The following is a 27,899-nucleotide window of genomic DNA, read 5'->3' on the forward strand; positions in this document are numbered from 1 at the left end:
CTTGTTGAAACAGCAGTATCAAGAGATTGGTATTTATTATTATTATTTATTATTATTGGTACTTATTTTTTTTATTTAAATGGACAACTCCTTCAATTAGTAATTGTATTGAATTTTATCTAATTTTAAACTCTTATTTTCAGGCCAGATGATTTTTCTGAACTTTTAAAGATCATTGAGAATGACAGCAACCTGTCCATGACCCATTTCGGTCAACCTATAACGACCGATCCAAGTCCGATGATGGAAGATTCTAACTGGGCAAACTGACTGTGGATTGCTACCATTCTAACACTCAAAATGCACAAAGATTTCACAACATCTAGTTAGGACATAAGGAACTGCTCCAGGCCAAGCACTTCACTTATCAAGCACAGTATATAACCTAATGCCATGTCCGTCAAGGGTTATAATATTTCTATGAGACATGCTTGGAGCTATAATCATATTACAATCAAGGAAAGGACCATTAACATTTGTTGGGTTCTAGAATTCATTACCGCAGACATATCAGACTGCAGTTGTGGCGATACAATATCACGAACTTCACTTCTTTAAACTTCCACTATCAGGATCTTCAGCATTATAGTCTGTGAAGTGATTCAGCAAGCAAGTGGTTGGCTTTAGGAATGCGTGAGAATGAATTCTGAGCCCACACAGCTCAACCTCCTCTCTGCTCTAAGTCTCTCTGGCATTCAATGGGTTTGGTTTTACAGATTCTGGTGTTCTGTGTAGGCGTCAGCAACGTGGCAATCAGATCTGACCTTTATTGGCTGTGTGTAGGTGGACCTTCAATACCACAGAATTCTTCAGGCTGCGAGCGTTGGAGGGAGATTTGACACAGCCTCTGATATTTCAGCGTCACTGAGTTACTCCATGAGTGTCGTCATTTAACGCGTAATGATTATATTAATTTATACTTCCGCTGTTTTTAAAGATGGCTGACTGGTTACAAAAGAGGTGACTTAGAAGAGAGCTGAACGGCATTGGACACATCACATATAATTAACAATATTCTGTCTTAAAGATGAGAAGCAGCATGTACCAGTACATACAATATTGTATATATCAGTTATTAAACATTTTTCTGAAATGTGTATTTTGTATCTCCTTTTTGTGTAAAAAAAAGGAAACCCTCAGTTACTGGCCAGAAGGGTGATTGACAGGGCCAGGAGCAGATGGCTCCTTGTCCTATTAAACACAGAACCACATTTAGCTGTATGCACCTCTGATAAGGAGCACGTACAGTTAAAGGGTAAGCGACAACAACCGCTGGCACTTGCCTGGGTGCTGGCCAGGTCTGGCTAGGAGAGTATCTGGAATTCTGGATGTTCCTTTAAGGTTTTATGGGGCATCCATGCTGGAATTCTGGACAATTATAGGACATGGCCTATAATTTCAGGCCATTTTTTTTTAGCATCAATTCCTATTAATGGACAGCAGTAACCAAAATTTAGCAATATTCTATGTCCTTCAGGAAATAATATTGTGGAACAGTAGAAAGGAATCTGTGTTTGGTAATGCCAGGCTGTAGTCCCCTTTATCCTATACTAGAAAATGTATCCGGCGCTGCCCTGGTATTTCACTGAACTATTGGTAAAGAAAAATGAGGCAAGACAGTCACCCCTAGCAACCAATCAGATCCAGCTTCCTTTGAAAATGAAAGCAGTAATCATATTGGTTGCTAAGGCTTCACGATACTATACTGTCCCAACTACCTGACATCATCTTTGTGAGGTAAAAGCTGATCTCCAGAACATTCTACCATTTATCTCTATGGGTCTGTTTCTCCCCAACCCTCTCCTCATGCGCTCCCATCAGGCCTGGCTGTCATATTTGTGATTTTTTGGATCTGCATGTTCATGTCTCTATAGCTTTGGCTGAGGCTAATTCCCTTTATTTTATTTTATTGCAGGGGAGACACGCAGCTCTAGTTATGTCACCTGTGTGTGTAGTGTGGAGATTCTCCCAGTCATTTCTATGGGGCGGTCTTCCCCATCCCACTCCCCTCCTGTACATCTGGCTTTAACCCTTCCGGGCACCCAATGTATCTGCATGCCAAACTTGGGGTCAAACGGCGTTCGGAAGTCTAAGGGTGCATTCACATGTAATGGATCCGCAGCTGCTTTCTCGCACGAATTTGCAGCGAGACCCACTGCGGATCCATGCCCAGTACACCATATGGGCAGACAAACTTGCAGCAGCCCGCCCCGTTAACCCCCCACCGCCGGAGCCTATACATCACCTGGTCCCCGCTCCGATTCGCTCCTGGTTCCCGGCTCGGCCAATCAGTACGCTGCCCCACTGATTAGCTGAGTGGGACGTGAAGACACTGGCAGCCCTGAAGCAAGCCGGAGGGGGGACCAGGCTGATGTGTAGGCTCCGGCGGGGGGGGGGACATACTCACAGTGGGATTTCCATCCTGCTGCTAGTTTGTTTGCCTATAGGGTGTACTGGGCAGGAATCCGCAGTGGGTCTTGCTGCAAATTCGCAGCAAGAAACCCACTGTGAACACACCTTTAGGCTATGTTCACACTATGTAAAACTACGGCCGTAGTTCTCGCTGCAGAACTACGGCTGTAGTTTTGAGGGGTGGAACATAGCCTTATTTTCAATGTGATCCCGGCCAGAGCGTACACACATTGTATGCGCTCCGGTCGTGATCCCATGCTGCGCCGGAAAAAACTGACATGTCAGTTTTCTGCGGCCGGAATTCAGTGAATTTCGGCTGCAGAAAGACCTGTCAGTTCACACAGTGAACGGCCGCTTGCTTCACTGTGGGCTATGGGAAGCTCTTATGCGGGCATGTGCTGATGCGCCCGCATCCGAGCTCCGCGGCCAGAAAGATCACCCGGCCGGTACTTTAGTACCGGCCGGGATGATCCGGGCTGAGACCGGCCATTCCGTGACCCCGGCCGGGTCACGGAATGGCCGGTCTCAGCCCGGATCATCCCGGGCTGTGTGAACATAGCCTTAGGGTACGTTCACACCTACAGGATCCGCAGCAGATCTGCAGCAGATCCGCAGCAGATTTAATGGTGCAGATTTGATGCTATGTTGAGTTATTTAAATGAAATCAGCTGCGGATCTGCTGCGGATCCGTTGTGGATCCGCAGCAGAAAATCAGCTGCAGATCTGGTAAGTGTGAACGTACCCTTAAAAGGACAGACAGACATTATTTTTATTTCACAACTTTTTCATTTTATTGTCGCTGCTGTGTTAAACTATAAATTCACACAACAATGATCACTTCAAGATACAAATGTATGTGTGCCTACCTATAAACTTATGATGTAACACAATATATCTATAAGAGTTTTATATAATGATGTAAACAAGGCAACAGTCAATGCAGAAAGGACCTCAAAGGTACAGTTGTCCTTCTTACACCTCTCTTATTATCCTGCAATTCTTAAAGAACCCCTTTAACTACAAAGGAAATTACAGATAAAAGTGATGACTTTCACAGATGCGTGAATGATTCAGCTTTAGAACATTTCTCTTTCATGAATAATATGAATGTGTTTACAAATGTTTTTAATAGGAGATTTTTTTCTGATTAGATTTAGATAAATGTGCCCCGTGCCGCAGTAAGACTGCATTGTGGAAAAAGACATTTGTATTGGAATAATATGCAAAATTTCAACAGTGCACCTTTTCTTACTTTCCCCTTCCACCCACTCTTCCACCCACTTCTTGTGAGGGGGTGTTTTGTGAGAACAGTGTGTGGGTGTACATATTCATATGACTTGGTCGGACCATTGAGATACGCAAGTGAAAAGCCTCAGGCGTTTGCTTATTTTCCTTCCTGACTGAGAGGCAGAGTGTAATTAATCACCAGATTACACAGGAGAACGGATCATAGGTAACGTCACTGCCTGCTATGGTTGCTCTATGGACGTGCTCGCTATTTTTTCAGACAATATCACCATAAGTATCACATCCTTTTTTTTGGTTTCACATAGGTGTGTAAGAAAAATATATGAAAAGTAGAGCCACATAGTTCTAATATATTTAATAGCCATAGATAAGAAATGATTCACTGGTACTAAAATATGGGAAGTCCCATGCAAAGTAATTGAACAAAAGGCATCTAAATCAATATTTGGTGTGACTGCCCTTTGCATACAGTACTATATGCATTGCCATACACTTTCTGTAGGTGTGAGAGCACCCAGCCCAGTGAACATAGTACCGTATGCATCGCTGCTGTCCTTATAGATGTTGGCACGCTGTACCTTTATTGCTACCTGCACCCAGGTTGAGCCCTTACCCTGCCAATACCTGGTTTAAACCCTGCACATACTGTACAGTATCTAACCCCAGAGCTCTATAAGCATTAAAAAAAACAGTATCAAGAAAGATGTAAAATAAATTTTATTGTTTCAAATAACAAAATAAATAATCTAATGTACAATAAAGTAAAAGACTACTGCTAGAGTTTCTATGCAGAACACATACAGCAACACATATGCAATCAGTTAACACTGAGCTCACGTTATACGTGATACAGAATGCAAACAGATAGTCAGTGTCTTCCAAGATGTATATATATAGATGCACGCTGTATTACTTAAAGCAAAGCAAAATTACTATGTATAAGCCTGGTCACATAAATTCTAGATCATGTACCATTTTAATGAATTGTGATACATTTATGCAAAGAAAACATATCTTAGAGTACTTATCAGAGGCTAGTGAGTGCAGATACACAAGCACAATCCATAGTCTTCCTGTGCAGACAGCATGTTAAAGCACTTGCATCTACCAATTAGAGAGAACATCCAACAGCCATACATTGGGTCACAGATGGTCTTACTAGCTTCTAATTGATGTTCTAGAATTTTATAGCATATCTATTACATACCAGGATTTTGAATATATTCACAGATTCAACCTTGAGATTCTTAAAAAAGTTTTATAGAAAACTTTCACGTAAAAAGATGCAGAATTCTCAGGATCGGAATAATATTTGTACACCTTTTGCTTTTGTGTGTGTTGTATTTGGCTGTTTAAGTAGTCACTAACTTTTCAACAAATTTACATAACTTATTAGTACAAGTAACTATAGGAAACCTTGTAATCAAGGTTATTAGAGAAATAACCAGGTGTATTTAGTGCTTCCCATCTCCTAAGCTCAGTCACACACTGCTCAAATCCCTTCAAAACAGACTCCCCTTAAGCCCCTATTCCACAGGCCGACAGTGAGGAGCACACGAGCGCTGTCAGCGGCGGCAGTGAGTGGGTGAGTCCGGGGAGGGCCGGGGGGAGCTGTGGGGGGGCTGCCCAGGTGATCGCTGATCATCCGGGCAGCCCGTAGGATATAGTGGCGGTCTGCTGCCGCCGCTCCTATTTCAGGGTGCGATGTCAGCAGATCGTTGCTATATTAGTCGTTTGTCTTTCAACATGTTGAAAGACAAACGACTTCAATGATCAGCCGACGTGAACGATGTCGGCTGATCGTTGCCTCTTATTCCACGGGACGATTATCGTTCCGTGGAATAGGGCCTTAAGACACCAGATAACTAGGACCCGTAGAGGTCTATGGAGAAGGTCCGGATATACCAATAGAGGCATAGTGAGGCCGACAGAGAGTAAGCTTTTATCTCACACAGGGCTTGATTGACAGCATACACTGTTCATCACTGCCCTATAATGTCCCATGCTGCTGCTAATTCTAATTATGTGCTATTGATACATAGGGGAAAAAATCCACTCATCTATGTATGTGTGCAGTGTATGGGAGCCATCACAGAGACAAGCCTTCACCTACTAGCATAGGAACAATTGCAGATTGTGGTTGGATCTAGTAATAAAGGTTACATACAAGTTATGTAAAATCCAGATTAAATGCTTCTCTTTGGGTACACACATGGCAGCTTATCCTGAAAGGCATGTTGAAAGGTTAGTGACCATTTTCCCTTTTTGCTATGACCAGTTATATTTGCATACCTATATTATTTACCTGCTTTAAGGGATTACAAACACATATGTATGATTTTATTTACATTTGAAGGAGTTCAATTGTTTTATATCAATATGGTTGACACACTTCCTCTAGGTCTGTGGTTGTAATTGGGATACATTCTGTTATAATGGTGATGATTCCAATATTGGTTAGACATCCACAGCTAGTCTTATCACCTAACTGATGTATCATGAAGCAAATCATAATGATACATAGAATCCTGTGACTAGGACATATTTTTGGTATACTAAGTACAGGAAAATACAGTACATTATTGAACCAGCTTACCGGAGACATGGGATCCTCCAATGACCCTATGAGGAGGAGCTGAGGTTAACATCACAGGACGATTATACTGGAGTGGATAACTTTACTGAGTTATATATATTTGGATTATTACTAAGGATATAACATGTATATGAACCATTTTATTGCAATAATTTACAAAGTAATTCTACTCGGCCTTCCATGACTATGAGGCCTATGTGACCGCTTGTGTAATGGCAAACCGGCTCAAGCCAGAGAGGTGACTGGTGTCAGTATCCAGTTCCTGTTGTTGCTATATGGTTATTGTGACTGGCAAAGATACCTCCTGAGAAAACACTTATTGCTGTGTGCCAGGATGACATAAGCTGCTTATTGCAAACATTCTGAATGGAAAGTCATTTTGGTCCTACGGGGATGCCCTTTGTAAGTCTGGAAGTCATAGCTGGACACTTTCATTGAAAGTACAGACTCTAGAGACTGACTGGTCTGCCTGTAAATGTGATTTGAATGTTTTGAGCATACACATCCCTTAAGATGGCGCTAGAATAGACATGCTCAATCTATACTTATTTAGGTGGATCATGATAATATATGGTGTTTAAGGTTTTGTCCACCACTTACATGCTACAGTCAGGTCATCCCAGTGCTGGCATATCAGGTAAACAGCTGCAGTCTGCACTGGAACCCAACATCAAATGTTTTATTTTTCTGCAGCCCCTCCATGGGAGAAATTAACAAATACATTGGTTTTGTTAAAATCAATAGGCAGAGAGAGAGAGAGAGAGAGAGAGAGAGAGAGAGAGAGAGATGCTTTTTGCAGCCAAGTTCCCTTATGACAAAAAGGTGATATCTTGACTTTTCTAAGGGAGTAGCAATTACGAGGAAGAGGGGTTAAACCACAAACAGAATTTATTATCTGTCCATGGCATAAGGGACAAATGTTTGATCCCTGTGGGTCCAATTGCTAGGATCTCCACTAATCACATTGACCTGTTTGAATGGAATGATGGCCAAGGATTGCCGCTCTATTCAAATATATAAGACTGCTAAGGGGAAGACGCATTGAATGCTCAGCTGTTTCCATCAGTCCCACAGAGTTGTATAGAAGGGCTATACACATACTCAAACACCACTGCATTCAAACTGGGGCTTGGAACCCCCATATTCATGTTTATAGGGATTCCAGCTGCCAGACCCCAGATGATCACACATTTATCACCTACCCTGAACATAGGTGATAACATTTTGTTTGTGATCAAACTCCTTTAAAATGAACTACTTGAAATTGTACCTTTGAATTGACAATTCAAAGTCTTCAGGTATTGGCTGGCACCACCAAACATCTCCCACTGCCCATTATGGAAGGAGATGGATGGGCAGGGCCACACTATCAATTGCTGAATAATTTGTACAGCCCTTTGCTTTAATTATTCATCAGTCACACATCTCATATTACACAGGGAAATGTAGGGGACGATAAATTATGTTGTTTTTTTTAACCTGTCAATAAGAAGTAAGCATTTGCTTATACAGTATATTGGCTGATCACTGGCCGTATTACACAGGGCAGTATCAGTCTGTTCAATAAGAGAACTTAGTCCGGTTTGCTGAGCCCAACTTTGTGAACTTGTTATATAGCTTTAGACATCCATAAATGACGCTAGGAGAGGTTTGATGGTGCCTAACTGAACTAGAGCTATACTCCCCCATTGCTGTAAGCAGCCACAGTGGTTGCTCCTACACGATATACAGCAATAACCAATGGTAGATGGATCTGATTATATTATATACTTGATAGGTGAAGGTACCGAGATCTCTACACAACTCTGTGAATGGCTGTGATGTCAGCAGTGCATTTATTTATAGGGTGATTTTTTTATTTTTTTTTAATGGAACATCCACAGTCATTTGACATCATGCAGTGAATCATTTCTTACTCAGGACAAAACACATTCAAGGATCGACAAGACAACGTTTCACAGATATAGTAACTACAGTATACCAGATTACAAGACTACAAACAATAATAGACATAGTAATACACACAGCAACATGACAGATTACTCAAGTGGAGACTATAACATGGATTATAAGATTCACTACTACGCAGCATCACTGTGTCAGAACGGAACACAATAAGTTAATAATAAAGGCAACTGAGGAACATTTTAGAGTTAACAACCATAAATAACATACAATGGATTTCAATGTTCTACTGGAATGTACAGTATAGTCGCTGATTCTACTTCAACATTGAGCTATCTCTATACAGTAGCTGTATGCAAGTAGAAAGAAAGCTTATCATGTACCAAGGCAAAGAGTAAAGCAGCTCAGATACACAATTTTACTAACTATTGAAAACGCATTTTTACACACTGGCTTTACTGTATACTAACCAGCAAAGTGATTCCCACCTAGAACTGCATGGAGAGGTGACAAAAGTGCTGAGTATTATCTGAATAGTTTATTGCAGACAGAATACAGAGTCTGATTATTGCTTTGTAACAAAAGGATGTCAGTCTAAGGGGCTCACAAGATGTAGAATCCGACTGAACTTCAGGTAAAAAGGAAAAAAATCCCTGATGAGTAAAAACCCAATATGTATATAAAAGATAACTGCAGCTCTGGACTCAATGCACAGCACACACAGTCGGAGGTGTAGGTTTTGTTGCACTTGTAACATAATAAACTATTAAATATTATTGGATTTCAAGTGTAAAAACTACCTCCTAGCCAAAAATATGGCCCAGGTCTAGTCTAAAAATGTCCAACACTGGATTGTAAGCACTGATACATTTTCTTTATCCACAAGTCCCAGAGTCTAGATCGCTTTAGCACAAGTAAGAAATGCAATATATCATTATCAGAATGATTTAGTAAAAGATAAAATCATACAAGAGGTCAAAGGCAAATGTAAAGTACTGGACCCACATTTTTTATGGTAACCCCTGATTGTCAATGGTTGTACCCATTTTGCCTCCACTTGGAGTAGCCTGGATGTAGGGTAATGGCATAAAGGAACAGTTAACTGTATAAATATGGTAAATCTGCTCTATAGACTTTTTCTTACCAATGCTAAACATGTGCATTGAGTCCTTAGTTGCAACCCTGAATTAAAATACATAAGATGATGTATAGACCTCTATCCCAATGCATTCAGGCCTACTAATCTTTTAACCATTCATAGCTTATGAATCAGTCATTTTCTAAACATGTTTTTTTACAAACCTTGCGATAAGGACACTAAACCTCATATTGTTCTTATGGAGACTTGCCCTGTAGCTGAATCCTAGATATCGTTGACTTCTCAGCCATTTAAGGTTGGGCAGAGGCTGACTGTAGTGTTGTTTAGTCGGACTGCTAAGAAGTCTAAAAATGTCTTCTCCCATGATCACTACTTTGTCTCCACTATTTCTCATTCCAGTGTATTTTTATAAACCACTAACACTACGGGGTTGAATGAGATTAGAAAACATGTCTGCTTTCTTTAAGAAACCTTACTTTTGTCTATAGGTTGCATGTGTTATTGCAGCTTTAATAATCTCAGACAACTCTTTATAGTTATGTACTTCCTTTGCAGCCCAGCGTTCCACTTTCAGTCTGTGCTAAACAGCCTAATAGCTTTCCCCCACTTGAGTCACCAGGCCATGTACCACGAAGGGTTCATGCTCCAGTGATGGCCCATTGCCTTCAAACAGGGGGAAAGCTATTGGGCATTGCCAGCATGGAGCCAGATGTGAAGCACCGAGGAGCAAAGAAAATATACAACTTCTTAGATCCGGGGACAACCCCTTTAAGGTTTAGTGCTAAAATGCATCCAATCACTTTCTGCTATTGTTTTATAGAAGCAATGTTGAGCCTTTACATTGGAAAACATCAATTGTGCCTTATCTAATCACTAAAGGCAGTATATTTCTTTGCTCGGGAGTTGAGTTTTAAAGCGGCAGTAGACAACAACAGTTTAGATAAATAAACTACAACCCTAAGCTAAAAATTCACAAATTAAAAAGAAGTCTTGTATTGTATTTACGACGTTCAGAAGTCATTTGTTACTCTTAGAGATTTACATTACAAATGAAGCGTTTCACTTTGTCATGTAAATTTGCTCATCTATAGTTGCTCTATATAATGAATATATCTGTAAGAGATAAACATAATACAATAATAATTACAATATATTGGAACTTACAATAATGCCATACTTGAATTGAATATCAGGTCATGGTCCATAAGTAGGATTGATACATTTTATTTAACTTCTGCTATTCCTATAGTCTCAGTAATAGACCAGACAGTGCACACCACTACCTGCTGTCCAGTCTGTATGATGAGCTGGTTATATAGAGGCCATTGAAATTGGTAATTCTTCTTTAATAAAGATGGCTCAGTGTCCTAGATGGCTTTAGGTGAGGGAATAAATGATTTCTGTAGTTGTTACTTCTTATTCTTACAATGAGCTGGGCTTGCCTTCTGATCCACTTCACTCTTGTTCCTTGCAATTGACAGATCTGACGTCTGTGATCTGTGGTGAAACTGGCAAACTTGAACAGCTTTCTGAACCACCATCATCACATTCTGCATGGAGAAACAAACAAAAAAACTGTTTAAAAAAAACCTAAAATTAAAACAATAGATAAAAACTATGTAGATAAAAGTATTAGGACACAGCTCCTGGTAACTGATTTCAAGTGTTTTACTCTATCATATTGCCCAGCACCTACCAAAGAAGTCTGTAAAAGAATGGGAACACTCTAAAGAGCTCAGTGATTTCCTGGCTATAGAGATCCAACCTTAGCCTCACATTAAAACCACAACGAAAACTATGCCTACTAGGAGTTCCATTGCATGGGTTTCCTTGGCCACGCAGCTGCATGCAAGCCTTACTTCACCAAGCTCACTGCCAAGTGTCATATGCACTGGTGTAAAGATGCCACTTGACTCTGAAGCAGTCGAAATGTGCTATGTGGAGTGATGAATCACTCTTCACTAAAGGCCAGGTAAAGGTAATCTGCCAGACTGCATTGCATCAGCAATAAAGTGTGGTGGAGGGATAATGCTATGTAGTTGTTACTCATGGGTTTGCCTAGGCTCCTTAGTCTTGGGGTCCTATCACAAGAAGACATTTTTCGACAATTTACGATAATCTAAAATTACCGCTATGGTGAACGACCTTAAATCGTTCACCCAATTATACAGAACAATTATATGGTTGTCATTTCAGATGCCAATCTTTGTATAGTGTGGGGTTTATTATTTTTTTAAAAACTTAATGTTGCCTGGCTCAAGGGTCACCATTACCAGTTGGAAATGGATTTTCTTCATAGGCAATATGCGCACATTTCGGTAGCCAATCTTTTGCAACGGCTGCCATTTTACGTATTGGCACCCAAAATTTCAAAAGAAACCCACGTTTTTGAGCTAATCAGTCTAGGGAAACCTTAAAACTTCAGCATAACAGATCATTGAAGAGTTTGAGTTCAGCCCTAAGTGTTCCAGCATATTTACAAAAAATATATACTAGCACGATTCAGACAGATAATCATCAAAAGGTCTAATCTACATGAAATAGTATCAGTAAAACTTACAGATTATGGCACAAAAAATGAAAATGTAGATGGAAAACTAAAAAAAATGTGTATGGGTCAGAAAATGGCAATTTGAATATTTACCTGCAACATGTGGAGTGCCAGGAACACACAGACTGAGGCGGCCCAATCTATCACGTGACACAAGCCTGGCAAGTCGTAAACCTTCATCCATCAGTGTTTGTTGAAGGAGTTGTCTGCTCCATGGAGCTGGATGTGGTAGAGCAAGGGATAGGTCTGTAGGGGGAGCTCCAGGTGAGGTGGGTATCCTAACCGTTACAGCTGCTTAAAAAACATAACAGACATAACAATATAACATTATTGTGAATGTAGAAACGCTGTGGCATAGGAACTGCATTGCTCTATATGTGCTTGTTCACGCGAAAAATCTAAGAGGTTTAAAATCTTTCCTTAAAATTTTCCTGTTAAAGGAGAATTCCGGGGTCTGTTAAAAAAAAAACAATCACCAAAAAAACAATAGATCATGTACACCTTTTGTATAGTAACAGTTTGAGCCCAGAATCGCCACTCTCGGACCCCCACATCGCCCGTTCTGACTATAAGCTGGTGTCTCCTCACTTCCTGTCCAAGCTCTGTTACTCTGTCACGCCCACTGTATACGCCCCTCTCCTCCTTGTCCAGCCCACTCAGTCAAACCTTGCTGTTTGTCCCACCCCCTGAATGTTACCACCCTCCCAGTGCTTAGCCTGTATTCCTGCCACCTGCATCCTCTGTGCCATCACTGCTAGTGTCTGCACACCTAATCTGCAGCTTTGCAAAATGGTAAATTACACTGACAAATCACCACATAGTATACACAGCCCCCCTCTCCTCCCCTTCTAGTCACTGCTCACACTGTCTTCTCAGTGAGCCTGCACAGCCTGTCATGCTTTGTCCCCCCTGCAGCCCCCACCTCATCCCTTCTGATCACAGCACACATGGAGCTCTCAGTGAGCCTGCACTGCCTGTCATGTTCTTTCCCTCCTGCAGCCACATTATCAGCGTTCTGGTAAGAGCAGACACACTGAGCTCCCAGCCTGCCTGCTCCAGCATCTCATGCCCTCTCTTCCCCACCTTCTCTGTCCGTATCACAGCTCATACAGAGCTCCCAGCCTGCCTGCTCCAGTCTCATGCTCTCTCCCACAGCCCCCACCTTCTCTGTCCGTATCACAGCTCATACGGAGCTCCCAGCCTGCCTGCTCCAGCATCTCATGCCCTCTCCTCCCCACCTTCTCTGTCCGTATCACAGCTCATACGGAGCTCCCAGCCTGCCTGCTCCAGCATCTCATGCCCTCTCCTCCCCCCCTGCAGCCCCCACCTCCTCCCGTCCTGATCACAGCTCATACAGAGCTCCCATGCTCTCTCCCACAGCCCCCACCTCCTCCCGATCTGATTACAGCACACACTGAGGTGTTCTCAGTGTGGCTGCTCTAGTCTGCCGTACTTTCTCCCCCTCAGCAGCCCCCACCTCATCCCGTTCTGATTGCTGTACAGAACGGGTTGTAGTCAGTGTCTCGGTACAGGAAGGAGGCATCTCTATGAATATGCATGAGGCTGGGAGGCGTGCCAGGAGCTCAGAGCACGCCTGTACAGTGACGTGGCAAGCCCTACATCACGACCCAAGGTGCAGCAGGGACCCTGCACTCGTCGTGACGTCAGCACAGAATGAGGAAGTAAGCCACTTCCTGCAGCTGGAGACCCAGGGGAAAGTCTGGTAAGGGACTATAATCTGACATGAGTGTACATTAGGAACTTATATAACTTTTTATGTAGGGAGGAAGTGGGGGAAAAAATTTTTCGCCGGACTTCTCCTTTAAGTCTCTCTCCTGTCCGGCTTCTTGCTCAGTCAATCACAAAGCAGGGGAGAGGTATGTCATTGAGAATATAACAAAAAGGATTGAAGGGGAGAATGTAAGGGGGTGGGGTATATACTACATTTTAACATTTCCCCCAGAAATCCCCATTAATTTTAAATTGGACATGTCAGCAGATTTTTTGTAAAGGTAGAGTACAATACAACTTTGAATCAGGAGATGTAACTCTTATTTCAATCCGTCATTCCAGCTGCAGAGATATGAGCCAAAGACATTTTATACAAATTAGGAGATAAAGCCCATGGCCTGTTCCCCTGGCTGCAAAAGCTGAATGTTGCTTGGCTTTTGTTGCCCTGTGTGCTTTATCTCCTAATTTACATAAAATTTATTAAGCTAATATCTCTGCGCTGAAGCAATAGACTGAAATAAGTTATAGCTCCTGAATCAGGGCAAAAAGCCCTATTGTACACCGCCTTTACATTATTCTGCAAAAAACTGCTGACAGGTCCACTTTAAGGTTTGCCATGGAGCCCCTTACTATTATAAATGCCATGGTAACCAAGCTTATGATATAAAATACATATACACATAATACAAATATCAATATTCTGCTTGATAACTGCAGAACTCACCTTGCAAATGACCATCCATGCTCTCGCCAGAGACACTGCCACTGTCTTCTTCCAAACTATGTCTTGCCGATGTAGTAGTTACACTTTCTGATTCTCCTTGTAATGGGACTTCCACAATCTGATGAAAATGTGTAATTAATTCACAATAACAATGAAATCATCCTCTACTTTCATCTTGTGCTGTTATTACCCCTTTGGTAAACTTTTGACAGATTTGGGTAGTTCTTTTTCTTATATACATTCCATGCAATAACTTATACAATAGTTTTATATATATATTTACAGTAGCTGTAGTATGTGGCTCACGACTGAGGCCCATGGTAGTTTTAGCAAGAAAGCCTTCTCTAATAGAAACGTGCGCACTCTTGTCTAGTGCACACATGTGAAAGCCATTAGGACAGTCACTCTGAGTTAACCAACCTTTTTTTAGAATGGGAACATAAAACACATGTTATTCCTACTATCCCTAAAAATACTGTTTGAAAAAAAAAGAGAAATACAGGAAAACCCCATGGGAAAGAAGCAAGTATTCCTTGCTTTAGGGGGAAAAAAAAAAATTCTCTTTTCAGATTCTTACAATCAGAATACATTACTAGATTAACGGCCGTTCTCTAGACTCTAATAACTAACTGGTAATATTATACTTCAGAAATGTATCCAGGCCTGTCTTTAGCCTTGTCTGTCCACGCATGATGGGAATTGTAGTTTGATAGCAGCTGGAGGGCCACATGTCTAGACACAACTAGGCTTTGGGGACAGCAGCCATGTTTTTCTTTCCGCAGCAGAATCCCGCCATGCTCAGTGTGTCATTGCCCGTCTATGGGAGAGCGCGCGCTCCTCCACTGCCACGGCTCTCCGTTGAGAGAAGGGACATGTCACTTCTTTGAGTGGAGCGGGGAGGAAGCAGACGCGCGCACACCCTCTCATTCTCTCACTGTAGGACACTGAGCATGGCGGGATTCCGCGGCGGAGAGCTCTGCTGCAGAATTCCGCCGTATTTGCTCAGTGTGAACCTACCCTAAACATATAAAAAGAGCCTGCAAGTAGAAAAAACAGTAGAAAGTGAGATAGGTGACAATTTCTGATGACAAGAAATACAAGGATTCATGTAGCCAAATCTACTAAAGCAGGCAACAAAGATTATGACAATAGGCAAATTTTATTAATAATAAAACAAAATTAAAAACAATTTTGCCATTACCTCTTGCTTTGGTATTTTTGCTTGTGGTGCGCCTGTCTCTTCAGGATTTAACCTTGAGGAAATATGTGACATGTTAATGTGTGGATTTTTTTAAATAGTAATTAAATCTGTTAATATATCAGATTATATAACAAAATGCTTTGTATACACTCTACACTCACAAATTAGAATGAAGGCTGCTATGAAAAGAATTTTAAAAAGGCCGCAGCCGCTCGCTCCATAGTGTGTACTGACAGGTCTTTCTGTGGCCAGTATTCAATGAATAGCGGCCGCAGAAAACTGACATGTCAGTTGTTTGCGGCGCCGCGAGAGATCCCGGCCGTAGCGTATACTATGTGTATACGCTCCGGCCGGGATACCATAGCCAACAAAGGCACGTATATTTTCATAATAATCAAGGCCGTTATACAACGGCCGTGATTTTACGAAAATATACCTCGTGTGAACATAGCTTTGCGTGAACATGGAAATAAAAGTATAAATGCATTGGTTATGACTATCCGGCCCGCACTATGCTGTTTTGGACATAGTTTAGACTATAGTCCTACTACAGTTTGTCACTTAGCGGCAAAAAGCAGGTGTCTATTGATAATGATGGATTCAAATAACGCTCATGCAATTTTTTTGCAACTAATGCTAAGATCCTGTGGTGGGAACATGGCCTTAACATGCACTATAGACATCATACAAACTCACCTGGAACACTTCAGAGATGCCAAGTAGGAGCTCTCACGGGCTGCTTGTCTTGCTAAGGAGAAGAGCTCTACCCTCCTAAGAAGCAGGGTGTTGTCCCTCATACAGCACTGAGCTGCGGCTTCATTTATTGTTAGCTAATGACAACAAAATATAGAAGACAATGATTATCGTTATAGAAGAACAAATGGGTACAGCAAGAACATGTATGGTAAATATACTAGCTGTGACAACATGGTATAACAATAAGAGAAATTAGTAATAAATGTGGACTACAAGTTATGGTTGGGTGGACTACAGATAGGCTGTGGGTACTTGGGGGGATCGACCACCTAATCCTTTACCAACATATAATTAAAAGATTTCGGTAATTAAGAAATTTAGGTAATTTTGATGTAATTTTTATAAGAAAGGGGTTATCCAGGGTTAGAGAAATATAGCTGCTTTCTTACAAAAACAACAACACTCCCGTCCTTAGGTTGCGTGTGGTACTACAATTTGGCTCCATTAACTTAATTTTAGCTGAGATGCAATACCACACACAAACTAGGGACAAAAAAGGCGCTCTTTCTGAAAGTCCATTTTTTTTAGCATTACAATTGAAGTCAGTGAGACAAAAAAAAGCTCCTAATCATTGAAACCCCCCCAGAGAACAATGATGTAATATGTAAATGGAAAGTCAAAATGTCCCGTGTGAATGTGGCCTAGCATTTTTATTTCAAGAAATACATAAAGCTGCTGTAAAATAGCCCTGTAGTAACTCTTTTAGGAGTTCTGTGTGCTGTATATGACAACTGCTCATTTCCAAGCACTTGAGATGAGCTGGCAATGCTGCGTTCCCTGTACACCCACACAGTACATTAGAGCTCTCAGTGCTTACGTTATTATGATACAAGCATGGAGAGAGGCTGAGCGGGGAGCATGACTAGGATCAGCTCATTTCACCAGCTCTAGTGCATTTGTTACGCTGCGCTGTAGGGGATTTCTATGGCATTACCAGACCTGCTTATCCATAATGTGTATTTATACAGTAAATATAAATTATTAATAGGGATCATATTACTATACTAGAAGTAGTAGCGGCAATAAATTGTAACCTTACAATGAAAGGAAGGATTTTCCAGCTCTCAGTATATAATTCTGCACATTTTAATATACAATGTTTATAGTATTCTTTTTACTCCTATAAAATTAGTCCTGTTCCTGCTGTAGATATGGGTACAATTTGTGGCTAATGCGGAAATGCTGCATGCCTTCTCATCATACACCGATTAAAGGGGCTGTCAAGTTGTCCCTATCATTAAGAAAAGTATTCGCCATGTCACTGGAACATGTTTTGATCAGTCAGAGTCTCTGCTGAGATCCTCGCTGATCAGGAGAACGAGTGAGGAGATACCTGGGGTAGTGCCCCTCACTTTCCCGCTGTCAGTCATCTCTGTTCAGCAGCCCCATAGACTTATAATGCTGCCTGGTCAGAGACTGCTGTGAGCCTGGGAGTGAAATGCAGTACAGCACACTCCTCCATGCTCACTGTCCTGATCAGTGACTTTTGATATGTTTAAAGTTTTTTTCTTAATGACAGTGCCCATTTAAAGGGAACCAATCACCGGAAAAACGCATATAGAGCTTTTGAAATGTGCTGTTAGAGCACACAGCACACTTGCCACCCGTGTTTCCATAGCCTCCGTGCCTTCCCCGTGTAAGCCGCAAAGTAACTTTATAAAACTGGCGCCCTGTATGCTAATTACCTGAGGTAGTCACCTGGGCGGTGTTCGGCTAGCAGGTAGTCACGGTCCCCTGGGCGTTCTTCCGCTGTAATCACGCCCCTCTGGGCGTGATTCAAATGGCCGAGTAGCTGTGACATTCTGATGCCGGACGCCGCCGCACATGCGCAGTGCAGCCGCTTCCATTCCGGCGGTACTGCGCCTGTGCAGAATAGCCTCGAATAGCCTGTTAGCCGGAGTTTGAGGCTATTCTGCACAGGCGCAGTCCAACCGGAATGGAAGCGGCTGCACTGCGCATGTGCGGCGGCGTCCGGCATCAGTACGTAAGCGCGCCGACGTATGGCAAGGCGCGCTCCCGAGTGATGCCACAGCCACTCTGACATTTGAATCACGCCCAGAGGGGCGTGATTACAGCGGAAGAACGCCCAGGGGACCGTGACTACCTGCTAGCCGAACACCGCCCAGGTGACTACCTCAGGTAATTAGCATACAGGGCGCCAGTTTTATAAAGTTACTTTGCGGCTTACAGGGGGAAGGCACGGAGGCTATGGAAACACGTGTGGCAAGTGTGCTGTGTGCTCTAACAGCACATTTCAAAAGCTCTATATGCTTTTTTCCAGTGATTGGTTCCCTTTAAGAGACTTTATGAGTACAAACTATAGAAATTATAGTACCCTTTAGTCAAGTCAAAAACCCATTACCATGAGTGATGTTAGTTTAGTTTAGTTGCAGCTACTGTATTTGGCTCGGTTCACGATTACAATTTAGTTTAGTTTTTATATAGGGATGAATAGAAGGACACATAGTTGGATAGCTAGAAGAGAACCCTCAGAGTAAGAAACCTGTTGGCATTAGAGAGCTTTGCTGCCTGGAATAAAGGGCCATGGAGATCTTGACTTGGCCACCATCTTTGGGTTTGCTCATGGGCTTTACTAATGTTTTGCTCCATTCTAGTAGATTTATACAAAAGATCTAACTGTATGTATGTGTCTTAAATGTAATAACCTAAAGTCTTGGTGGTATGCAGAAGCATAAAATACAAAATGTCCCCATATAAATTCACTTTCTGACCTCATGCAGAGTGAGTCTTTTTCCTTCCCGCCTTTTAGAGTCACTCCTCCCATAGATAGCACTGTGTCTTCGAATCTCTCTTTCTTTCCTTGGCCCTCCATCTGGTATCTGAAAGATATGTCCTAGCGATCGTCCCAATTTTTTGTTTATTTTCAGCATGGATCGTGCCTCAGTTATATCTCCCCGAGGCAGGCCTTTCATTAGCCTCTCAACGCTTTCAGAGATCACGTGTACCAGCTCAGGGTCTAATCGTTCACTCGCTGTTGCATATTGTGTTCCCCTCCCATCTTCATCATCGTCAACATCTTCATCATCTCCTTCATTTAATTCTGGAGACACTTGAACTGTCCATGGCCTGTTGTCTAGCTGTGATGGAGATCTTTTACCAAGATGGTCTTGTTGTTCTGGAAGAACAAAACCACTGATCCCTTTGCTCAAAGTTTCAATGTTACCAATATGACCATTGCATGGCCGAGTTACTCTTCCCATTGTTTCTGATATCTTAAACAATGGTATACTGGCACTGAGAGGGACACTGTTCAATGGTGGCTGGTTAAACAGTCCTGGATTAGTAGCCCAATCTCGTAAGGCCTTTTGCAGTCTTCTGACATGCAATGGCTTTGTAGCCATGCCAACCAAAGACATAATTTCCAAGAATTCTTCTTCTCCAGCCTCACACAACTGCTGAACATCATCGCCTCCTTGCTGGATGAAGGTATCATAATAACCTAGTAAGTTGGCTCTCTGCAGAACACGATACAGCTGCAGCTCACCCAGGGTACGTGGGAGTGACGTTGTTTCTGCAATGATCCTACAGGTCAAAACACAATTAAAGAATAAGTATAAACAGGAAGCAATGACAGAAAGCAAAAAAAAAAAAACACATTCTAAAATTAATAAAAGTAAAATGGTCTTTATTTTTTTCTATGCAATGGAAACCCTGTGCAACTTCTAAAGTTGCCATAATGCTGCAGCAACAACAATGTTTACTACAGATGAAGTCTTATAACTACTTGGAAACCATCAGAAAACAGCTTTTTAGTACTGTACAATATAGCTGAAAAATTAGTTATGCTAATAAATAGTACAATTCTGTATTTCACATTTGCTGACTCAATAAATATGGTAATTCTCTATGAATAAAATAATTGTATGACATTTTAAACACAAAGGATGACGTCACCCAGGTCTAGAGCAAAATAAAAGAAAAAACCCTTTAACTTCTATATTTCCTTTATGGGGTTTCCACACTTAGTAAAATACTTGAAGTGATAAGCTGCCACAAGAGCTATCTAGTGGAAGTTAAAGAGCCTTTTATTTGGGCCGATTATCGACCAGGAGCGTTGCTAGAAATACTCATTTGGCCCATAATTGGTCTGTGTAAAAGAGACAGCGATCAGCCAAGAAGCGTGAAAAAGTGCAATCCTCGGCTGATCGTACTAAAGTGTATAGCCACCTTAAGGCTCTTATCAAGCTTGCGTTAAATATGTTATCTGGAACTTCAATAATTGACAGTGTATACTTCAACGAGTTATCCAACTAAAACAGTGCCACACCTTTCCTTAGATTGTGTGTGGCACTACATTTTGGCTCTATTCACTTTAATGAAACTGAACAGCGTTAAGCGAACTTGCCAAACGCTCAGCAATTGGCTCTGGGTAGCTGGGGAAGCTGGATGCAGCTATAGTGCCTATGGCTGTATCCATGTTTTTCAAGATTCCTTAGGGTGGCATCCAACTTCTCCAGCCACCGGGAGTCGAGCAAATGCTGAGCGTTTCTGTTCAACAGAACTAGAATGTTCGGCAAGTTCACTCAACACTATAACTGAGCTGCAATACCCCATTGGAACTGAGGACAGAAGTGGCGTTGCTTCTCAAAGTAGTTCCTATGTTTTTGATGTCCTAGATAATCCCTTTTTAAACATAGTGCTCTGCCTGGTAAACAATGACTGGGATGTATCCCTCGCTGGAGATCAGGGGCCCTTCCAAGCAGCTCATCGACAGGAGGGCTGTTCATAATGCAGCCATGACAACTATGATGGATCCATTGTTAAATGGATACCTGCTAATCCTTATGCACACTATTGACTTTAAGGCCTTTAGAGACAGTGTTCATTCCATAATATGCAAGGAACCTACAGACCGTATATCATGGATGTGTGAATCTGACCTTAAAGGGGTTATGCAGTGCCACTTTTCGCCCCTCTCTTGTCTCCGGTTCAGGTGTGGTTTGCAATTAAGCTCCATTTACTTCAATGGAACTGAGCCTGAAACCCCACCCAAACTGGAGACAAGAGAGGGGGGAAAAGTGGCCATGTTTTGTAGCACTGGATAACCCTTTTGAAGTCAGTAGGGTACATCAGAATTAGCAGCTATCTAGTTGAGAATGGATCCTCCATAGCCGTCATGGCTCTGTTAGAAATGGAAGACTTGACACTAGTGTAAGCAGAGCCCAACATCCATGTGCTGTCATAAAAGATATTACCCTGCCAATGTGCATCTGCTGAATTGTGCCTTGCAGTATGTAGAGACAGTAGGTGGGTTAGACTGTTGTTAAACCATAAATAGCTCATTACACACATCAGGCGTAGGTGAGATTAGAGGATTGGTGGACTTTGCACCTCTGTAGAATCCAACTGTGCTGAAGGGTTAACCTGTCTTAATGCAACTTATGTTCTTAGAAGAATTTCTTTTGAGTATGTGCTATTTTGTCTGAGGTGCCTTTATATTGTTGCATTCGCGCACACAAGAAGACATACTTTTCTTTGAATTTTAATAAAGCTATTTGCTCCCACATGCTGGGGCTGAGTGCATGTTTTATACCTCGGTAGTCAGTGTTTTAATTAACATTTAATGCACATGATCATTCAGATGGAAAATAATTCTAGCCTGCTAATATACTCGGGAAAATAACATCACAAGCACCTAGAAGTAGCTGTACTACTTCACTACATTTATCTCCATAAGACTCTGGAATCGTGATTCCAATGTGTTATGCAGGTAAACTTTGAATCGCCACTTTTCTTTATTAGTAGGAGCAGTGTTGTCCCATTTAAGTGAATTGGGCAATGCTGCAGTACCTTGCCCCGTGGCTACTAAAAATATGGATATGCGGGTAACCATTGAAGCAGCTGCGGCACTTGCTAACTCTAGTATGTGTGTGATGATATAATGACCAAATAGAGTACAGAAGGACAAAATTAAGGGCTTTCCTACCACATAAAGTAATGACATCCCTAGGAAACACCATCACTTTCTGCATGGTGGGCTTCTGGCTCACATATCCCCCACATTCTTTACAATGGGTTTAAAGGGAACCAATCACCTAAAAATCACCTATTAACCTATGAAAATGTTTTTCTACCCTGCGTCCATAAGATGTATAAGCTGCAAACTCACTTTTGTATCCTGCTTTTGTATGCTGTATTCAAATTAGCCCCAGGTAGTCATCTGGGCGGTGAGCTGCTTTCAGGTAGTCCCAGTCCCCTGGGCGTTCCCCTGCTGTAATCACACCCCTCTGGGCGTGATTCAAAATGCATAATTGCTTTCACGTCACGCAGGCGCGCCCCGTTCCTCACGCCTGTGCGCCTACATTCTCACTACGCTGCAGATGCACAGTACAGTGGGTCTGATCTGTGCCGTACTGTGCAGGTGAGGCGTAGTGAGAACATAGGTGTGCTGACGTGAGGAATGGTGCGCGCCTGCGTGACGTGACAGCAATTATGCATTTTTAATCACGCCCAAAGGGGTGTGATTATAGCAGGGGAACGCCCAGAGGACTGGGACTACCTGAAAGCAGCTCACCGCCCAGATGACTACCTGGGGCTAATTTGAATACAGCATGGCAGTTTTAAAAAGTGAGTTTGCAGCTTATACATCTTATGGACGCAGGGTAGAAAAACATGTGTGGGAAGTGTGGTGGATGATGCAATAGCACATTTCCATAGGTTAATAGGTGATTTTTAGGTGATTGGTTCCCTTTAAGTAGTCCTGGGGTTCCTTTACAGTTTTCCCCACTCATCAGCACTCCTGGCCATCTGCTGCGCAGGAATCTGTAGCACTGCCAAATTCACTAGACTGACAGCCAGGCTACTTCTGTAATAGTGAGCATCTGAAAAGCCTCTGATCTCTGCTGTCTAACATCTTAGATACTGAGGTCAATAGGAACGCTATCCTATAAGGAGCTTGATAAAGAGAGTGAGGCTCCAGCCCATTGGTGTATCTACATCGTGTTTGGAGGTACCAATGTATTAGGCCCAAGAGGTTAAGTTATATAGCAAACGACACAAGAGACTTAACAAACATACTATGAGCAGTAAATGCCAGCACAGTGACATGCATCTCTTATCTCGGAGGGGGTCTAACACAAGAGTTGTCTTCTTACCACATGACCAACAATCTCACAGCACCAGTGAACATGTTTTTACCATGAATTGGACTGACTTTTTAGCTGCATCGTTTCTGCATGGGTTAAGCATGTTCTTTTCGCTTGAAGCCATACAGCCAATGACTACTCTGCAAGACTGTTCTCGTTGAAAGTACCCTAAGGATCTCCATTAACTCTTCTAGTTAACATAAACCAAATGATACATAATGACAGAGAATAATACTTGTCTAAAACTGAGTGAATAACCCATTGTTCATCTGATGAAATGGGAGCACAGACTGCTGAGCGTCGGAATCCACCCACATGTTTATTCATGGAATTGCAGAGGCGGAGTGGGATAGACTGGGCGTTGTTTAAACGAGAACCCACAGTAATTGTTCCATTTGCCGCAGAAAGTTTTAACTCATGGGAAAGTTTTGTACCATGAAATTATAACTAATCTTTCAGTAAGGATTAAGCAAATACATTAATATGAACTCATATAAAAAAGGTTGTGCAGGATTAGCAAAACATGGCTGCTTTCTTCTAGAAGCAGCACAAAACCTGAGGGATTGGGTGAGACTGCTGCTTAGCTCCCATTCATTTTAGTAGAGCAGAGCTGCAATACCATACACAACCTGTGGACAGGTGTGGTGATGTTTCTGGAAACCATCCGCTATGTCTTTCTAATCCTGTACAACCCCTTCAGATTAAGAATAAGAACAAGTTTGGAGATGCATAGGAAGCTGTTTTTTTTAAGGGCCTATACTTTCAGTGTGCCATTCTAAGAGTTAAGCAGATTAAAAAATAGAACTGCTCTTGTTATAGTGTAATTCAGTGCTTAGTTTATGGCACAGCTGGTCCTGTACTGGCATACACAAACACAAAGTAGATATGCCAACATAAGAGGGCAATAAACCAAATGTAGTCTTGTGTATGACATATACTTGCCAACATTAAAAAGATTTTTGCATAGATACGTTGCTGCGAGGAAGAAGCATCTTGGTACAGATCACTTCATGGCAGCAGCTGGTAATGTAACACTCCTACAAGAGTCCCACTAGCAACCCTGGGTGTCAAATCACAGAGCTATGATTTATCCATACCATCTCTTACTGCAAACTGAAGCAAGGACATGATCAGGATACAGAGTAGCCTATCCTACAGACACTGGCTATATACTGCTGCATCTGCAATTTATAGAAGCAAGGGAAGAAAGTTTCACTGGTCAGCAATGATCCATATGGTCCTCCTGACCACTGAGTACCCATGCTCAGTGCAAGAGCACACACCGGAAATACTCATTTCTTTCTCTATATAGGGAGAATTACAAAAACATGGCTGCTTTGTTCCAGAAACAGCACAATTCTTTCTTCAGTTTCAGGATGATATTGCAGCCAAATTCAACTGGGTTTAAAGGAGACAGGTTGTAATACCATATACAACCTGAGGACAGGTGTGGCATTGTTTTTTGAAGAAAGTAACAATGTCTTTCTAATCATAGATAATCCCTTTAAGACCACTGTCATGTGGCAGTAATACCTTAAAGAAGAACCTAACAACGAATCTAACCTGCTGATAGCCCCTATAGCGTCGGGGATGCTGAGGTGCAGTCAGAATGGAAGTGGTAACCAGCAACTGAACAATGTAACTGGTACATAGTCACAGCAGCTAAGTATTTTGCTGAGGACAAATCCTTTTTTGAATTTCTGCAAAATTGGGGACTGACTTCTTGCAAGATTTTTTTTTTATGTTCTGAACAAAAGTTTCTGCTGGGTAAAAAATGTTTAGGAATGGTTTTAGCAGTTCAAGGTGTTGACTTGGCCTCAAAATTCTCCAGACCTCCAACCAAGCATCTGTGGGATATTCTGAAAAAACAAGTCTCACCTTATTGGACATAAAGCATTTGATACCAAAGGACATCTTCAAGACTCATGCCATGATAGGTCAAAACTGATTTTACAGCACATGGTGGACTTACACAATATTAGGCAAGTGGTTTTAATATTATGGCTGATTGGCGTTCATGTTTGCTCATCTCTGAGACTGATCTCCTAATGAGTAACTGGTTGATCAGCTACAATATCCAATATATGGGGATGTTTTAGAAGCAAAAAAAGGCCAGTGAAGTTTTGTTATACTGCATAAAAGTTAATACAACTCTTAAACTGCTCCCCAAATCCATTCAAGAATCAGACGGCTATTACCTCAGTCACTTCTACCAGCTGATGCCTAAAAATGAAGATCTAAGTACTATTGTCATTGAAAACAGACATTTCAAAAGTTTGCATCAGTCACCACCCCTGGACTGTGTTTGGCTACTGGTTTAGAGGTGGATCGGACGTGCTGTATACCTGCCGGTGACTCTGCACTTTTGACTTTGACTTTTTAGAGAATCTCTCTCCTGCAGTGAGCAGAAAAACAGGGAGAGAAGCTGTTAGCTCAGTGCTTTACCCCACTCATTCTAGCAATCTGTGGGCCCTCAGCCCCCAGAGCCTAACCTATCAAAACTTTGTCATGTGTCTATGACTTTTTTTTACATTTAGGGATCTTTACACCTCTCCTACACAGTAACAATATTACAATAATAGATAGAAGACACTCCAAAACTTACTTAGCTCCAGCTCCTCTAACAAGTCCAGTTTTAGCAAAGTTTCTGAATGACTGAGCATTGTATGAAGAACATACCTGAATGGAGGGGACTACAGTAGCTCAGAAGTAGTCGGCTTTGTTGCCCTAATTTGTGACATCTTTTAACACCACCCCCTTGACTCTACATAAACTCTTCATATTACTTTGTAATCTATTTTGCATGAATATATTTAGAAGGCAAAAATGGGTTTTGCAGATTTCTATGCAACTCTGTAACACTTGCTATGGTGGAGACATTTTCTCCAAGTCAGCCTCACATTTAGGTGTCACATAATGGCAACTGTGCAATCTTCTCCACATGACACACAGGGCACTATGCTCTTGTAATTCCTCACTGATAGATTACAGTGGTCTGAGGTTCGGCTATTTTCCTTAGTCACATGTAATACATACAAGACCTGTACACAAAGAGGCAGATGCATATGTCACACACTATAAAATGTCAGTAATACATCAACGTCATAACATTAGTTATTCAAATGTCTTTAGGAAGACCGACTGACATTTCACCTATTGCTATAGTACTTTGATATTTTAGGAACAGTTTGCTGTCCCTATTCCCTATTGCCACGTAACACTTCCAGACATACAGACAGATAACAGCCTTAAACAATGCTCCAGTGCTTTCTATTGGCAGCATGCATCTCACAATCTACAAGTGTAGAGACACTTATCACAGCATAAGTGTTTTGTACTTGAATAGAGCAATTATTTTTATTTCAGTCCTCAGGTTGAGCGCTAGTCGCCCGCCATACTTAATCTAGTGAAGAATGAATTGTCAAGTAGCAATTTATGGAGTTTTAAAGCAAGTACATAAAGATCATTCTCCTGTTAGTAGCAAGAAGGCCCTTAAGGGTTAAAATAGGACCATCCTATCTTTATTATGTTACTGCCCTGATAATAACATTGGCATGGAGCCCCAATATTCCAGCCAAGTCAGCGAAATACCAGCAAGGTGTTTATTCTGCTTCCTAAAACTTAGAGGAACAATGTAGACAAAAAAGTAGAGATACTATATACAGAGAAACACATGATACCCAGCAAGCAGAATGTTACAGTATCTGATGGACAGTAATACACATCTGCTCACTTTGCTAACTTACTTGCCTTGCTTTGGAGGCCCGCTTCAGGTCATCTGATCTGCCAGCCCTCTCCGCCATTTAGGAGGTGTATATATTCTAGGCACAGTGTCCCCAAAACTGTGAAGCAGAGACTTTCAGCTGAGGATAGTAATGAAAAACGAGACTTGTGGTCTACTTGTATTCTGCGCTTTCTTTGGTCTATAAATGCTTCTTCATCACATCCTTTGCCATCATCTATGTCCCCCAGCTGTTTCTCTAGCAGCATCCAGTGTCTAGCATCTGCCTGCCTCTCTCATATCCCTCTGCCTCTCTAGCTGCTTTTCTCTGGGCTCCCCTCGCCTAAGGTCTGCAAGCTCTCTCTGCTGTTTTCCACCCACATACACATTGCAATAAGCCTCTTCTCTGTATGTCAGGGTTTGTGTAGGAGGACTGGGGGAAGGGCCGAATCAAAAGCTTCTATAACAGCAGAGCAATACTAGAGCATGTCTGACCATCATACGTGCACATCCAGACTGCTTCCTGACAAAACTTTACCTTACTTATTTATTTTTGTTTCTCTTCATTTGTTGTCTCTAAATAAAATGTGTCAGATTTTGCTTTGATGTATTATGTTAGTTTATGCTACATTGTAACAAAGCATTTGGCATAGTTGTAAGTTTCATCTATCATACCCAGGGGCTTTACCTGTTTTAGTAATACTACTAAATAATTTTACTATGAAAATTTGAAGCATTCTCTATATTTCCATAACTGAACTGCAGGAGGTTTCCTTAACAAAAATGACAGGTAATGAATATATTACATGAAGCTTTTCATTGTGATCTGAGGAACAATAAAGCAACAAT

General features: G+C 41.7%; 2 protein-coding genes across 4 annotated transcripts in view; one reads left to right on the forward strand and one right to left on the reverse strand.

The window, feature by feature from the left end:
- Positions 1 to 1,097, forward strand: part of STAT6 (signal transducer and activator of transcription 6) — a 100,117-nt gene extending 99,020 nt beyond the window's left edge. For both annotated transcript variants that reach the window (XM_069970394.1, XM_069970393.1), the window contains one exon: positions 144 to 1,097. In XM_069970394.1, coding sequence (XP_069826495.1) covers positions 144 to 270 — 127 coding nt within the window. In that variant the 3' untranslated portion in view covers positions 271 to 1,097. The remainder of the gene's footprint in view (positions 1 to 143) is intronic.
- A 4,316-nt stretch (positions 1,098 to 5,413) lies between these two features.
- On the reverse strand, positions 5,414 to 27,566 carry NAB2 (NGFI-A binding protein 2). Of its 2 annotated transcripts, none has more exons than XM_069970392.1 (7): positions 27,080 to 27,566; positions 18,956 to 19,766; positions 16,164 to 16,297; positions 15,468 to 15,519; positions 14,267 to 14,384; positions 11,905 to 12,102; positions 5,414 to 10,810 (listed from the first exon to the last, which is right to left on the reverse strand). In XM_069970392.1, the coding sequence occupies exons 1-7, from the start codon at positions 27,130 to 27,132 to the stop codon at positions 10,716 to 10,718; spliced, it is 1,461 nt and encodes a 486-aa protein (XP_069826493.1). In that variant the 5' UTR covers positions 27,133 to 27,566; the 3' UTR covers positions 5,414 to 10,715. The 2 variants fall into 2 exon arrangements, with proteins under 2 accessions (XP_069826493.1, XP_069826492.1); XM_069970391.1 differs by having other exon boundaries at positions 11,905 to 12,105.
- Between the last annotated feature and the right edge of the window lie 333 nt (positions 27,567 to 27,899).

The sequence above is a fragment of the Dendropsophus ebraccatus genome, chromosome 5 (assembly GCF_027789765.1).
Source record: "Dendropsophus ebraccatus isolate aDenEbr1 chromosome 5, aDenEbr1.pat, whole genome shotgun sequence".
Lineage (NCBI taxonomy): Eukaryota > Metazoa > Chordata > Amphibia > Anura > Hylidae > Dendropsophus > Dendropsophus ebraccatus.